Source organism: Rhinoderma darwinii, chromosome 3 (assembly GCF_050947455.1).
Source record: "Rhinoderma darwinii isolate aRhiDar2 chromosome 3, aRhiDar2.hap1, whole genome shotgun sequence".
Taxonomy (NCBI): domain Eukaryota; kingdom Metazoa; phylum Chordata; class Amphibia; order Anura; family Rhinodermatidae; genus Rhinoderma; species Rhinoderma darwinii.
This window is the reverse complement of record NC_134689.1, coordinates 276,994,776-277,010,676: the sequence shown is the minus strand read 5'-3', so window position 1 is coordinate 277,010,676 and position 15,901 is coordinate 276,994,776. Positions and strand designations below refer to the sequence as shown.

The following is a 15,901-nucleotide window of genomic DNA, read 5'->3' as shown; positions in this document are numbered from 1 at the left end:
TGGCAAACATCTTTGTTTACAGATAGTTAGAAATCTAATATTGAGAGCGTGGGCTAGTTTGTCTGGTTTGGTAATGCAGCTTACCTGTCACTGACCCTGTGCAACTGCCATGTATAACTGCCAGGACACTTTGACAATATGACACTTAGACAGAGATGACTTCTGCCGTCATGCCCCCCTGCACGAGTGCCTTCCCCATATGCTACATCTAAATTTATAGGGGAGTAGATGCTCAGATCTAGGCCTAATTAAGCTCGTTCAGCTATTAATCAAATCAACTAGACACATGAGGTGAAAAGCTATGCAGAGATAAACAAACAAACTAGCAGGTCTGGATGATCATAAAACTTAACGACGATCAAACACTTTGACAAAACTTTGAGATAACATTAGACTATATAGCAAGACAGGAAAGCAAAGTTATATACCATAAAATAAGTGGTCATTAATCCCTTTGCGCTCAGTGACGTACTATTCAGTCATGGTAACCATAGCGTTCACGCTCCATGATGGAATAGTATGTCAAGGGAGGAACGGCCATTTCGGCCGTCCTCACGACACATACAGGAGCTGTGACAGCTTTTGTCTCGTAAGCAGTTCCTGCAGCTCCTATAGCGGGGACCGATCGGTGTCCCCGCTAATTAACCCCTTGAAAACCGTATTCAATAGCGATCGCGGCTTCTTAGGGGTTAAACCACCATCGACGGCCCGCTACATGATAGCGGGCAGCGATGGTTGCTATGGCAACCGGACGCCGAACAACTGCGTCCGACTATGCCATCTACGGAAGACTAGTGGATCCTGACAAAGTCAGGACCGACTATGCTTGCTGTCAGCTCTAATACACTGCACTACGCATGTAGTGCAGTGTATTAGAATTGCGATCAGGGCCTCCTGCCCTCAAGTCCCCTAGTGGGACAAAGTAATAAAGTAAAAAAAAGTGTAAAAATAAGAAAATAAAAGTTTTAAAAGTAAAAATCCCCCCTTTTCCCTTATCAGTCCTTTATTATTAATAAAAATAAACTATACATAATTGGCATCACCACGTCTAATGGCCTGAACTACAAAATTATTTCGTTATTTATCCAGCGCGGTGAATGCCATAAAAGAAAATCATAATAAACAATACCAGAATCACAATTGTTTGGTCAATACACCTCACAAAAAATGGAATAAAAAGAGATCAAAAAGTCGCATGTACCCAAAAATGGTCCTGATCGAATCTACAGTTCGTTACACAAAATACAAGTCCACACACAGCTTTTTTGATGGAAAAATAAAAAAAAGTTCTGGCGCTTAGAATAAAGGTAACACAAAAGGTAAATGATTTTTTACAAAAAGTATTTTATTGTGCAAACACCATAAGACATAAAAAAAAATTATAACCATATGGTATCGCCGCGCAGAATAAAGTGAATGTCATTTATAGAGCACGGTGAACGCTGTAAAAAAAAAAAAAAAAAAAATAGAATAAAAAACAATAGTAGAATTGCTGTTTTTTAGTCACCATGCCTCTTAAAAATAGAAAACTGATCAAAAAGTCGCATGCACCCCATGAAAACTACAATGAATTCCTCAAGAGGTCTAGTTTCCAAAATAGGGTCACTTTTGGGGGGTTTCCCCTGTTTTGGCACCACAAGACCTCTTCAAACCGGACATGGTTTCAAACCAGCCTCAAAATCCTCTAGGTGCTTCTTTGCTTCTGAGGCCGATGCACCAATCAGCGTCATGCACTCCTCTCCATTCATTTACTCAGCGCATAGGGATCCTGCTAGATCCTTATGTGCTGTCTTATACTAACACATTAACAATACTGAAGTGTTTAGACAGTGAATAGACATTCCACGGGATGTCTATTCACAATCCCTGCACTTCGTTACTCTGTCTGTGGTACTTACAGCAGAGGAAGCGTGATCTCGCGAGATTACACGGTAAAATGACAGGTTACAGCGGGATTACGCCTCCTCTGCTGTAACTGCCATAGAAATAGTAACGAAGTGCAGGGATTGTGAATAGACATCCCATGGAATGTCTATTCACTGTCTAAACACTTCAGTATTGTTAATGTGTTAGTATAGGACAGCACATAGCGATCTAACAGGATCCCTATGCGCTGAGTAAATGAATGGAGAGGAGTGCATGACGCTGATTGGTCAGCGTCATACACTCCTCTGTACAACGCCCACTTGGTCTAAAGTAAAAATACGCCCACTTTTTTAAGCGCACAAAACGGACATGTTCGTGTGAATAAGGCCTAAGAGGCATAACTTTCTTATTTTTGCGTCAACAAGGCCGTGTAAGGGCTTATTTATTGGTACAATTGGGGTACATGCAACTTTTTTGATCACTTTTTATTCCATTTTTTTGCGAGGCGAGGTGACCAAAAAAACAGCATTTCTGCCATTGTTCTTTTTTGCTGTTTTTTTTACTGCGTTCGTGTCGGAGAAATAATGTTATAGTTTTATAGTTGGCTGTCGTTACGGATGCGGCGATACCAAATATGTGTATTTTTTTTAAAATGTTTTCCGTTTTTTCCTATAATAAAAGATTATGGGGAAAGAGGAATTTTTATTTATTTTTTAACTTGAAACATTATTTCTTTTTTTTTTTTTTACACAAAATTTTTTTAACCTTTTTTTGTCCCACTGAAAGGACTTGAGGGCCTGAAGCCCTGATCGTTATTCTAATACACTGTACAACCGTCGTAGTGCAGTGTAGTAGCGCTGTCAGTTATACACTGACAGCAAGCCTATTAGGTCCCACCTCTAGGCAGGGCCTAAAAGGCTTCCGTTCTTGGTAGCCAGGCGGCCATTGTTAGGCCTCTGGTTTCCATAGCAACCATCGACACCTCCACGATTGCGTCGCAGGAGTGCCGATCGCATACAAACCAGCTAATTGCTGCAGTTGCAATCGACCGGAGCGGTTATGGGGTTAATTGGCGGGGAACGGACCTCAGTCCAGTCCCTACCGTTACAGCAGAGTGTTAGCTGTGATAGACAGCTGACAACCGCTGGTAATGGAGCAGGCTCAGCTTCTGGGCCTGCTCCATCACTGTCCAGTTACGTGACACTGCGCTAACCCCTTGGCGGAAGTGACGTAACTATGTGAGATGACAGCAAGGGGTTAAGACCTCCTGAACACGAAACGGAAAATCTGCGTAAATAATCCGCAGTAAACAAGTGCAGAAATTGGCCTGCGGTGCGGATTCTCAGTCTGCAGTATATCCACTTATTTTGCATTTGTACTACAGAATTTCTCCACGGACATACCGGATGGAAAATCCACAGGATTTCTGTCTAGCGTGCAGGAGGCCTAACACAGCAATGTGAATGAGGGCAGACTGGCCAAACACATTATATAAAAGTTGGCCAAAGTGTCCAATTTCTACCATTTCTGCTGATGGTTGTTTAAAAATTTAGGAGGAGAACAATCCAATGTCAAAAGTTGGCCAAAAAAGGCGATTGGTCACTTTGGATTTTTTTCAGCCCTTCGTCAGCTGAAACTGTGAGTGTATAGCGTGATCTGCTTCCCACTTTGCACAGGTACATTAACCTCTTCCCGACATATGACATACAGTTACATCATAGCCGGGTAGGGGAAGTATGGAGCGGACTCACGCAGTGAGCTCGCTCCATACGATGCGGGTGTCGGCTTTAAATCGTTACAAAGAGGGGGGCGGCCCCCTCTAACAGCTAATCGCGCCCCCCGCAACGCAATTGCGGGGAGGCAATGGTTGCTATGGCTGCCTGGGGGCCTAATGAAGGTCCGCCATCTTTGTACACCTATTAAGCCAGGGCTTAATAGATGCCTGTCAGAATCACGATATACTGCAATACATTAGTATTGCAGTATATCGTGCAAGCGATCTAATGATCGCTGGTTAAAGTCCCCTAGGGGGACTAAGAAAAAAAGTAAAAAGGAGTTAAATAAAGTTGTTTTTTTTGTGTAAAAAAAAATAATAAAATATTAAAAGTACAAAAAAACAAACCCTTTCCCATTTCCCCCTAGAGAATAGTAAAAAATTAAATAAACATAATTGGTATCGCCGCATCCGTAAAAGTCGGAACTATTACAATATATCATTATTTAACCCGCATGGTGAACGCCGTAAAAAAAAAAATTGTAAACGCCAGAATGTCTATTTTTTGGTCACCTAATCTCCCACAAAAAAATGAAATAAAAATGTACACCAAAACGGTATGATTAAAAACTACAGGTTATCCCGCAAAAAATAAGCCCTCATACCACTTAATAGACGGAAAAATAAAAAAAGTTCTCGGAATTTGGTGACACAAAATAAATGTTCTTTTTTACACTTTGGTTTTTACTTGTAAAAGTAGTAAAATATAGAAAAAACTATATATATTTGGTATCGCCGTAATCGTATTGACCCACAGATTAAAGTTAACATGTTTTAATTGCACAGTGAATTCCGTAAAAACGGCGCGCAAAAAAACATGGAGGAATCGCTGTTTTTTTATTTTCTACCCCACAAATAATTTTTTCCCCGTTTCCTAGTACATTATACGGCAAAATATATGGTGCTACAAAAAACTACAACTCGCCCCGCAAAAATCAAGGCCTCATAGGACTATATCGATGGAAAAATAAAGACGTTATGGCTTCTGGAATGTGGGGGAGGAAAAAACGAAAATAAAAATCTGAAAGTTGTTTACGACGGGAAGGGGTTAATATAGATTCATTATGCCATTTGCGCCAGTACATTGGTGAAAAAAATAAAAATAAATTGGAGCACGTCTGTTTTTGGGAAAAAATACATTTTCCACTGCCCCCACCCTTTTTTTTTTTTTTTTTTTTTTTTAGTAGTCGGGGCTTGGTGGGAACGGCATGGCCTCCCATGGCACAACACATTTAATATCATTTACACCAGAAAACTGCTTAAAATTATAGCAAAAAAAATCTACTCCAACTACCGTAGACTTCAGCATGCGCCTCTTGATAAATTTGTCACATTTCAGCGGGCTTCATTCAAAGACTGGCGTATAAAATGGCAGTCCAAGGCCTCATGCACACATCAGTATTTGGAAGCCAAAACCAGTAGAGGAACATAAGCAGAGAAAACCTATAACAGAAAGATTTGCACCTCTTCCATGTTTTGGACCCACTCCTGGTTTTGTGCATGAGGCCTTAGTTTTTTTTATTTCTTTAAACAATAGTGATAAAAAAAATAAAATGTAAGTTTCAGATTTATTAAGACTGTTGTTACCCTGAGCCCCAGTACATTTTGGCATATTAATGGTCGGATCGTCATCTCATATGTATGTGTAGCTGAACACCCTGTTCACGTGTATTTGAGGCCCAGGTGTGATGTCCGTTTAGGTCCTGACACACACTAAACATGTACATAGTTCACCATTTAACAGAAGCCAAAAGAGGTCCTTTTGGTCTCCATCAGGCTGGTATAAGTCAGTGTGAAGGATGGAAAAAGTGTAGTAGATGCCAGGAGCTTTAAAAAATCCGGAATCCATGGCCAGAGCATCAGCAGCGCTCTGGCCGGGGATTCAGCTACGGACGGGAACACCTGACATCACGGTCGATATATGGACAGTGACGTCAGGGGCTTCTACAGTCATTGAGTTGCCTACCAGAGCACCATGATGCTCTGGTTGGCGACCCCATAGTTGTAAGCCCCAGACAGCACTGTCCCCAAGGTATACGTCTAACATATACCTGTGACGGATGCCATGCAGCGTCATCCGTCACACAAACACCCATGTAAAAACGCCCAGATGTACACACACAATACACGCCCACTTGTACATAACTTTAAACACGCCCAGTTGTACTTAAGAAAGGCTCATTTGCATAAATATAAAAATGGTCATAACTTGGGCAAAAATGCTCGTTTTAAAAAAACAAAAAACGTTACTGTAATCTACATTGCAGCGCCGATCTGCTGCAATAGCAGATAGGGGTTGCAAAATCTGGTGACAGAGCCTCTTTAAAAAAAACTTATACAGCACAGTATATTATTTTTGTTTTTTTTTGCGGGATCCCTCAGAATGCAATAGCATAGTATACTACGTTATTCGATCCCCCTCCCAAAAACCAAACAAACACAAAAAAAGTATACGCACGTATACCAGCCCACCAAAGGCCAAAAGGACACTCTTGGCCTCGTTCGGGCTAATGGAGGCGTATGGACACGTTTAACATGTATGTAGGGAGCTTTCCGAACACACACACTAAACGTAGGGCCAAAGCTTAATGTGAACAGGCCCTTAGGAGCACATACTGCACCACACTCAACATGTGGCTGTGACCAAAACATTAAACACATCCAAGTTCTTTATAAAGGAAGGTATAGAATATCCAAAAGGGCAACAACAAAAAAAAATCACAACCATGCTGTCCAGAAATAAGCGGACCAGCCTCTATAAGAGGTGTCATAATGAGTACTGGGAATCTCAGCAGTACAGAACATGTGTTCTTCATTTAATGCACCTTATATGACCTTGACATTGATGGAATCAGTCACAGTTCTGTTGAGACCGGCTACCAAGACAAAGTGTACAATTGCCATTTGTCACACCAATTTTGTAGCATCCAAGTGAATGTTCCTTTATTATATTAAAATGCTGCAGATTGCTCATAACATCACTGCTAGCTACAAGAGACGCGCCGTCCAGGCAGATTATGTTTATTAATTATTAAATGGGTGTGGATGTGTGATCTGGTGTTAAGAGCATTGCACTTGAATCTACAAGGTCACGGGATCAAGTCCTCCCATCACCACTAATCTTGTCAACATCAGTTTAACCAGTTAGGTTCCAAAATGAAGGCCGTCCCTTTATACTATGATTAATTCCCAGCCTACTCTATATTCACCGGCTCGAACAATTTATTCTTCAAATACAAAAACACCTTCATAATACAAACCTGATCCTAGCAGAGCTGCAACAAATGCTCCGTGCTGCACAGCTGGCACCACAAACAATGCATATGTCTGTTACTAGTACAATAGAAGGAGCCAGCAAGAAATATAGAATGTTTCCATTAACACAGCCCAAAGCACAATAGTACTCTTTTAGCTGTCATCGTATGCAAAGCCTAAAACTCAGATCGGTCGTAAATCACATTTATAAAATCTGGTAGAATACACAGAGAATGTAAATTATGTATACAAATGGTGTAATATATATATATATATATATATATATATATTAAATCAAGGTCTGCACTCAGTAGCCATTTTGTCACAAATATGACATGATACCAGCTGCAAGGGAATGTAAACAGCCTCTGTCGACCATTTCTCCCCGACCCGATGCAGAGGATGAAAAAAAATCTACCAGTATAAAGCGGTGCAAAAAAAAAATAAAAAAATCTCTATCTTTTAGCTTGGGGCTTCATGAACCCCATTAATCATGAATGCCACTTATTAAAGAAACATGATGTGCATGGTACGGGTGCAGATCGTGCCAGCCATCTAAACAGGTGTGATTTTTATCCATCAGTATTAGACACTCCCACAATGCATCAGTCTAGTGACCTGATGCTAGAAAAAATAGCAGCCAGCCATTCAGCAAATGAGACTGCATCTGACCACCTTTGTTATTCTTGTAGAAATAGCTCATCCCTGAGGAGAGAAATGACCACATCCATTCTAGAGATCCGCAGGGTAATACTGATAGTAATCAGAGCAATAATGACATTGTACATATTCTCTACATTATCCTATGTACATGAAGAACACAAGCAGCAGTCATCATCCTAGCTGCAAAATAAAGATCCCACCTGCCCCTCCTCCTCCACATATAAAAACACATCTAGAGCTGCCACTACCAACTTCTATTTTTACACTGCACCAAGCTGCAAATGAACAATGTGCTCAGGTGACAAGGGACAATCATGCAGCTCACATCACATACACATGTATGATAGGACGTGTGTACAGAACATACATGAGATGACGTGTGTACAGAACATACATGAGATGACGTGTGTACAGAACATACATGAGATGACGTGTGTACAGAACATACATCAGATGACGTGTGTACAGAACATACATCAGATGACATGTGTCGGTCACATCAGGTGCACAGGGCACTTGACATGGAAGAGATGTATGTAAAAGGCCACATGACATACGTACATGGATGAGATGACGCGTTTACAGGTCACCGCACATATACATGTATGAGAAGATGTATGTGCTGGGCATATGTGTGATGGCATGTGCAAAATAACATGTATGAAGGAAAATATATCTGTATATATTTACACACTTGTATTAAGATATGTATGTGCGTGATAATGTGTGCAGCAAATCATAGGTACATATACATGTAAGCAGCAGAATTTTTTTTTACGAATATGAAAAGACGTGTGTCGCACGCATGTGGCAGGTGACCCGTGTGTGTGTGTGTGTGTGTGTGTGTGTGTGTGTGTGTGTGTGTGGCAGGTGACACGTGTGCGTGTGTGTGTGTGTGTGTGTGTGTGTGTGTGTGTGTGTCAGGTGACACGTGTGTGCCAAGCATGTTGAAGATGACATGTGAATTGCACATGTAAGTTGCATGTGTGAGATGATGACATGTGAGGAGTGGAAAAATAAAATAGTAGATGAATGAATGACAAGGGAGAAAGTGGCATGGGGCTTACCAGATGGAGTTCTTGATCTTCTGTTGCAGTGCATTGGCCTCTGTCCCTTGCAGCCCTGTAACCAAGGCTGGCAGTGCCCCTGGTGAAGAGGAGGGCAGCTGAGGCTGCTCAGGCCGCTGTTTCTTCGCCGCTTGTTGTTGTTGTTGCTCCTCTGCCATGATGATTGCTGATGCTGGGCTCGGTGTGTGTATGAGTGTGAGGGAGTGGGGAGGGGTGGAAGCAGGAGGACGGAAAGAGCTCTGCAGACTAGGCCTTTACCCCGACCTCGAGTGTATCGCCTCCCTTTGCTGGAGGGACATGACGGGGGCAGCTCGGCCGGGGGAGGGGTGGAGAGAGGGCAGCTAGTGCCGTAGAGCGGCGTGGAGCGGGGTAAGGGGCATGGTAAAGCTGGATGACGGGGAGGGGTGAGGGTTAGGTGCAAAGAGCAGGATGGGAGCTGGCAAGTAGGGCAGCTGGGGACGGGGGCATTAAGGTACAGAAGGCAGAACTGTCCCCTCACAGCTGCGCTCCGGCTAAATCCAACACCTGGTCCCACTGCAGCCGCCAGCAGCCCGCACGGCGCTCACTGGAGAGGAGCGGAGGCTGCGCCCGTACTGCGCAGGCGCACTGCTCCTAACAACAACTACTACACACTTCATACCGCACTGACAAGAAATCCCCCTCCTCACCTACATCATGACCGGCAGTGTGCTGCCCCACATGCTTACACATTACAGCCTTCTATCATATATATTACATAGTTTTTATATATATATATATATATATATATATATATATATATATATATATATGTATGTATGTATGTATGTGTATGTATGTATATATATATATATATATATATATAATATATGCATACACATTATTTTTTAAAATATATTCTAATTGTTCGGGCGCTAAATTAGGTAACAAAAGTTTCCAATTGTAATGCGTCACGCACACAAGCCCACGTGCATTTGTAGCGGATTTTCTGCAGCCTATACGCAGCATTTCCCCAGCAAAATCCGCACAGATTTAATCTATTCTGCATTGAAAAGGGTGAAATCCGCAGTGAACATCCAGAACATAATTCGCGTGCCACAGATTAAAAAATTCCGTGCAGAAAATGTTCTTCAGCATGTGGATGAGACTTTTTTTTAACTCTCTACTTGTCTGCAACAGTCTTCCTCTGCGGATTTTCCACCCATACATAAACATAAGGTCTGTGTGCACCGGTTGTAATCATATGCGGGGCAGAGTGAGCTGTTTGTTTTAACAATGCGCATATTGAACAATAAGGCCTCATGCACACGACCGTAGCCGTGTGCACGGCCGTGATTTTCGGGTCAGCCGGCTGCGGACTAATTGACAGCGATCTTTACTTATGCAGGGCTTAGTGTTAGCCAGTGAAAAGGCTAACACCAACCCCCATTATTACCCTGGTACCCACCGCCACCAGGGGTGCCTGGAAGAGCCAGGTACGATCCAGTACCCGACCATCTGTAGTGATGGTCGGGTACGATCCAGTATCCGACCATCTGTAGTGATGGTCGGGTACGATCCAGTACCCGACCATCTTTGAATATGGTCGGTAACTGGGGCGGCCGCAGGCTGGTATCACTAGGCTGGGAAAGGCCAAAAACAGTCCCCATTTTTATAATCAGCCAGATACAACACAGCCGCAGCAGGCTAGCATTACCCGGGTGGGAAAGGCCACTGTTTTTGGGCTTTCGCAGCATAATAATAACAACCTACGACCGTGCCAGTGCCCCTCCGTCACTACTGGATCGTACCCGGCTCTTCCCGGTACCCCGGGTGGTGGTGGGTAGCGGGGTAATAACGGGGGTTAGTGTTAGCCTCTGCACACTTTTATTGAGAATAAAAAAACGCTGTTATCGAAGTAGTCCAACAACCGAACGTGTAAAAAAACACAAACACACAAAAATAATTAGTAAGACATAAAAAAGCAAAACAATTATTATTCTTACCTTTCCTGGGTCCAGAGCTGGAGCCGCAACATCAGCGAGCTGGGCCCTATATCTAAGACCATCATGTGTGATACTGTCTGCTGAGCCACTGTATCTAATCTTATCCATAGCTATAGGGTCATAGTGCTAAAGATATGCTGTCTCCTATATACTCATTTACATAGATGCACACATTTTTTGGGACGGTATATGTATTGGGGCTTTTTCCTTTGATGTTTTAAGACCTTAGTGGCGCCCCTGGCTGCTAGTGCTGCATCGTTTGGCCACTTAGGAGACCCGGCGATGCAGCTGAAAGCTGCGGGCCATCGACCATGAGAAGTTTAGGGAGAAGGGCCCAAGAAGAACCTTTGCACCAGGGCCCATGAGAGTTTAGCTACGCCCCTGGTGGTAGATAAGCCTTGTACTCCTGCTGCGGAACCGGCAGTAAATACATGTCGGATTTGCCTATGAACATGGCCTAAACCAGTGTCAGGTGAAGTGAATAGCATTAATAATCCCGTTACAATGGCACCTGTCAAGGGGTGAGATATTTTAAGTAGTGAGTGAACAGTCAGTTCTTGAAGTTGATGCATTTAAAGCAGGAAAAATTGGCAAGCATAAAGATATAAGGGTAATGGTCTTTTGACAAGTGCAAAATTGTGATGGCTAGATTACTGGGTCAGAGCATCTTCAAAACGGCAAGTCTTGTGGGGTTTTAGTACTTACCAAAAGTGGTCTAAGGATGGACAACCGGTAAATAAGCGACAAGGTGGTAAGTACCCAAGATTTATTGATGCGTGTGGGGAGCGAAGTATAGTCCATCTGGTCCAATCCCACAGAAGAGTTACCATAGCACAAATTGCTGAAAAAGCTAATGCTGGCTATGTTATAAAGTACACAGTGGATCGCAGCTTGTTGCATTTGGGGCTCCGTTGCCACACACCGGTCAGAATTACCCTTGTCCACTGCTGAAAACGTCTACAATGGCCACATGAGCATCAGAACCAGACCATGGAGCAATGGAAGAAGGTGGCTGGGTCTGATGTATCACGTTTTCTTTTACATCAGTGTGGGGACCCACAGTGCTCACGTGAGTTGCTTACCTGGGAGAAATGGCACCAGGATGCACTATGGGAAGAAGGCAAGCCGTTGGAGGCAGCTTTATCCTCTGGGCAATGTTCTACTGGTGAACCTTAAATACTGGCATTCAGACCAAGTACACCCCTTCATTGAAGCAGTATTCGCTAAATTCGCAGTGGCCTCTTTCAGCAGGATATTGTGCCCTGCCACACTGCAAGAATGATTAAGGAATGGTTTGAGGAACATGATAAAAGAGTTCACAGTATTGACTTGGCCTCCCAATTCCTCAGATCTCAATCTGGTGGAGCATCTGTGGGAAGTCCGATCCATAAAGGCCCTACCTCACAAATGACATAACTTAGGGTCTGCTGCTAACGTTTTGTTGCCAGATATAAGCGTTGTTGTGTTTTCCTATGTTAGTCTTGCAAATGGTCCCTCAGTGTTATCCTGTTCCTGTTGTTTCCCGTGCCCTGCTACCTGTACCCTGTATCCCGTGCTATTTGTTCCAAACCTTTTGGAGTCGTATTGTGCCACCGGTTTCGCCTGCTGTGTTGCACCATGTCTGGTGTCTGCTGTCAAGGTCCCATCTGTGCCTAGCCGTTGCTACTGTCTGTACCACTACAGGTACCCTTGTGCTTGGACTATTTATATATTGACTTGTTACTCTGTTGACCAGCTGCTATCCCGCTACGGCGGTACGGCCCATTGTGTCCACATACCCACAGATTGTGACAGTGCGCTCAGGCCTTGGACCCCGCTGGTCAACCCAAGACCTTGACCACATCACAAGCCATGCAGGCAGACCTATGAGACCATTGGTCAAGCCAAGACCAACTTCTCCTGGCGGTGAACTCCATTACACAGCAACTGGATGCGCAAGCTGCAGCCATCAAGGCTCCTGTTCCTCCGGCTGTTCCTCCTATTACTCCTCCTGGCAGTACTAGTACCGACTCTGATTTTTGCTGCCACTATCTTCTCGCTTCAACGGAGACGCGAGTACCTACAGGGGTTTTCTGAACCAGTGCCAGATCCATTTCCGCCTACATGCCAAAGAATTCCCATCTGATGTCGCAAGGATCGTTTTCATCATCTCGTGCCTTACTGGCAAGGCCCTAGCATGGGCGAATCTTATCTGGGAACGTCCGGGACTAGAGACCCGTGACTTCCAGCCAGTGTTTCATACAGACTTTCCACTCTGTATTTGAGGAACCTGGGCGAGACTCATCTGCTTCTGCATCTCTGCTGACCCTTCGCCAGGGAGACACCTCCGTGGGCAAGTATGATATTCAATTTCGCACCCTGGCGGCAGAGATGTCCTGGAACAACGAGGCCTTGGTGGCTACATTCTGTCAGGGACTGTCTTCCGAGATTAAAGACGAGCTTGCCGCTCGTGATCTGCCACCGACCCTGGATGACCTCATTCTTCTCGACACGCGGATTGACAGGAGGATCCGGGAGCGATCCCAAGAGGTTCGTCGGGAGAGAAGACTTCCTAGGCTGGCTCCTACTTTCCAGCAATCCCTGTTGCTCTCACCAGTTGTTCTACCAGAGGAGCCTATGCAGGTAGACCGGTTCAAATTGTCAGCCCAGGAGAGACAACGCAGATGCACTTCGGGACTTTGTCTGTATTGCGACCTCGGAGGCCATGTTGTGCATTTGTGCCCTCAGAAGCCAAAGAACTCCAAATGCCTAGAATTGGTTGGAGAGACAACCATAGGTGATAGAGCGCTGAATACAAAACTCTCTTCAAAACTATCCATCCCCGTGACCATAGTGTCCGGCAAAAAGATGCACGGGTTTCTGCCTATCTGGACTCTGCATCCGCAGCTAACTCCATCCAAAATGACCTAGTAGATCTTCTCCAGTAAGCCACAGTCCCTCTGAAAGTGTCTTTGGCTGTTGCCTCAGTGAATGGATTGCCTCTGCCCGATCCAATTGTATCTGAGACCAAACCACTGAAGCTCCAAATTGGGGCCCTTCATTCAAAGCTAATTTAATTTCTTGTCCTGCCCAAAGCCGTCAACCCTGTGCTGCTGAGCCTGCCTTGACTTCGACTACATGCCCCAGTCCTGGACTGAATTCCGGAGAGGTTCTGCAATGGAGCTCCAAGTGTCTCAATAGCTGTCTATTGCAGATCCATCCAGTCCAGCCTCCTCTGCGTCAATCGTTTGCAGGATTACCTCTTCATTACTCCCAGTTTGCGGAAGTCTTCAGCAAAAAGGAGGCTGAGACGCTACCCTCACACTGGGCTTATGACTGCCCTATTGAACTGGTTCCTAATGCGTCCCCTCCTCATGGACAGGTATACCCTCTCTCCTTGCCAGAGACTCAGTTTATGTCGGCCTATATCAAGGAGAATCTGGAGAGGGGTTTCATACAAAAATCATACTCCCTGGCCGGGGCCGGGCTCTTCTTTGTCAAGAAAAAAGATTGATCTTTTAGCCTTGCATCGCCTACCAGGGTCTCAATCAAATCACGGTCAAGAACAATTATCCGATTCCACTAATTTCCAAACTATTTGACCGCATACGAGGAGCCAAGATTTTCTCTAAACTAGACCTGCGTGGGGCTTACAACTTGATCCGAATCCGCTGGGTGACAAATGGAAGACGTCATTCAACACATGAGACAGGCACCATGAGTACCTGGTAATGCCCTTCGGTCTGTGTAACGCTCCCGCGGTCTTCCAAGAATTCGTCAATTACATCTTCTGAGATCTCCTCTATGTCTGTGTTGTGGTCTATCTTGATGACATTTAAATTTTTTCTCCAGATCCGACGACTCATCGGAGACATGTCCGTCAAGTTCTGCTGTGATTAAGGGAGAATCGCCTGTATGACAAGCTGGAGAAATGTGTGTTTGAGAAGAATTCTCTACCCTTCCTGGGCTACATCATCTCGGAGCAAGGCCTCAAGATGGATCCTGAGAAGGTAATGTCCATCCTTGAATGGCCACATCCTCCAGGCTTGAGGTCCATACAGCGTTTTTTTGGGATTCGCCAACTTCTACCGGCAGTTTATCCCAAACTTCTCTTCGCTGACAGCTCCCATCTCTACCCTCACCGAAAAGGTATGAACACCAAGGTGTGTACTCCAGAGGCAGAATCTTCATTTAATAGCCTTAAGAATGCCTTCACGTCAGCCTCAACCCTCCATCATCCTGATGTATCTCTGCAGTTTTCGTTGGAGGTGGGAGCCTCCTCTGTTGGTGCAGGTGCACTTCTGTTCCAGATAGGTCCCAAAGGAAGGGCAGTGGTATGTGACTATTATTCAAAAGTTTTTTCTTCCGTAGAGCGCAATTACTCTATTGAGGATCGGGAGTTACTGGCCATCAAATTGGCTCTGGAGGAGTGGAGATATCTACTAGAGGGCGCAGCTCACCCCATCCTGATATATACCGACCACAAGAACCTCACCTATCTCCAGTCGGCCCAACGACTGAACCTCCGTCAAGCGAGGTGGTCGCTGTTCTTCGCCTGGTTCCAGTTTGTGCTCCACTACTATCCTGCTGACAAAAATGTGAGGGCCGATGCCTTGTCCAGCTCGTTCGAGACAGAGGACACCGTGGAGTCTCCGCAAAGTATCATTGATCCGTCCTCTATTATTTCTGTTAATCCCGTGAAAGTTAGAGACATCCCTCCGGGGAGGGCAGACAGGAGGAAAATAATTTTCTGGGGGCACAGCTCTAAACTGGCTGGGCACACTGGTGGTCGTAAAACCCGAGATCTGACTGCCCATCATTTGTGGTGGTCCACACTGCCCAAAGATATTGTGGACTTTGTCTCGTCCTGCACTGTGTGCACTGCCAACCAGTTTGCTCACTCCAAGCCTGCTGGTCTGCTCCAACCTCTGCCTGTGCCCAATGCTCCCTGGCAGCACGTAGCAATGAACTTTGTCACAGACCTTCCTTCCGGTGGACCGGTTTGCGAAAATGGCTCATTTTGTTCTGCTGACAGGCCTACATTCTGCTTCTCGACTGGCTAACCTCTTCATCCAACACATCTTCCGCTTGCATGGCTTGCCTCTTTATATCGTGTCTGATCGGGGGGGTTTACCAGTTTACCTCAAAGTTCTGGAGAGCCCTCTGTAAACTCCTAGATGTGAAGTTGGACTTTTCCTCAGCCTATCATTCCCAGTCTACTGGTCAAGTCGAGAGAATTAACCAAATCATGGAGAATTATCTACGACACTTCATCTCCATGCAGCATGATGACTGGGTACAGCTTCTTCCTTGGGCCGAGTTCTCATACAACA

General features: G+C 44.7%; 1 protein-coding gene across 1 annotated transcript in view; it reads right to left on the bottom strand.

The window, feature by feature from the left end:
- Positions 1–9,226, bottom strand: part of RFX7 (regulatory factor X7) — a 113,889-nt gene extending 104,663 nt beyond the window's left edge. Inside the window, exon 1 of the mRNA XM_075857965.1 lies at positions 8,626–9,226. Within this exon, the coding sequence (XP_075714080.1) occupies positions 8,626–8,783 (158 nt within the window). The 5' untranslated portion in view covers positions 8,784–9,226. The remainder of the gene's footprint in view (positions 1–8,625) is intronic.
- Positions 9,227–15,901: the final 6,675 nt, after the last annotated feature.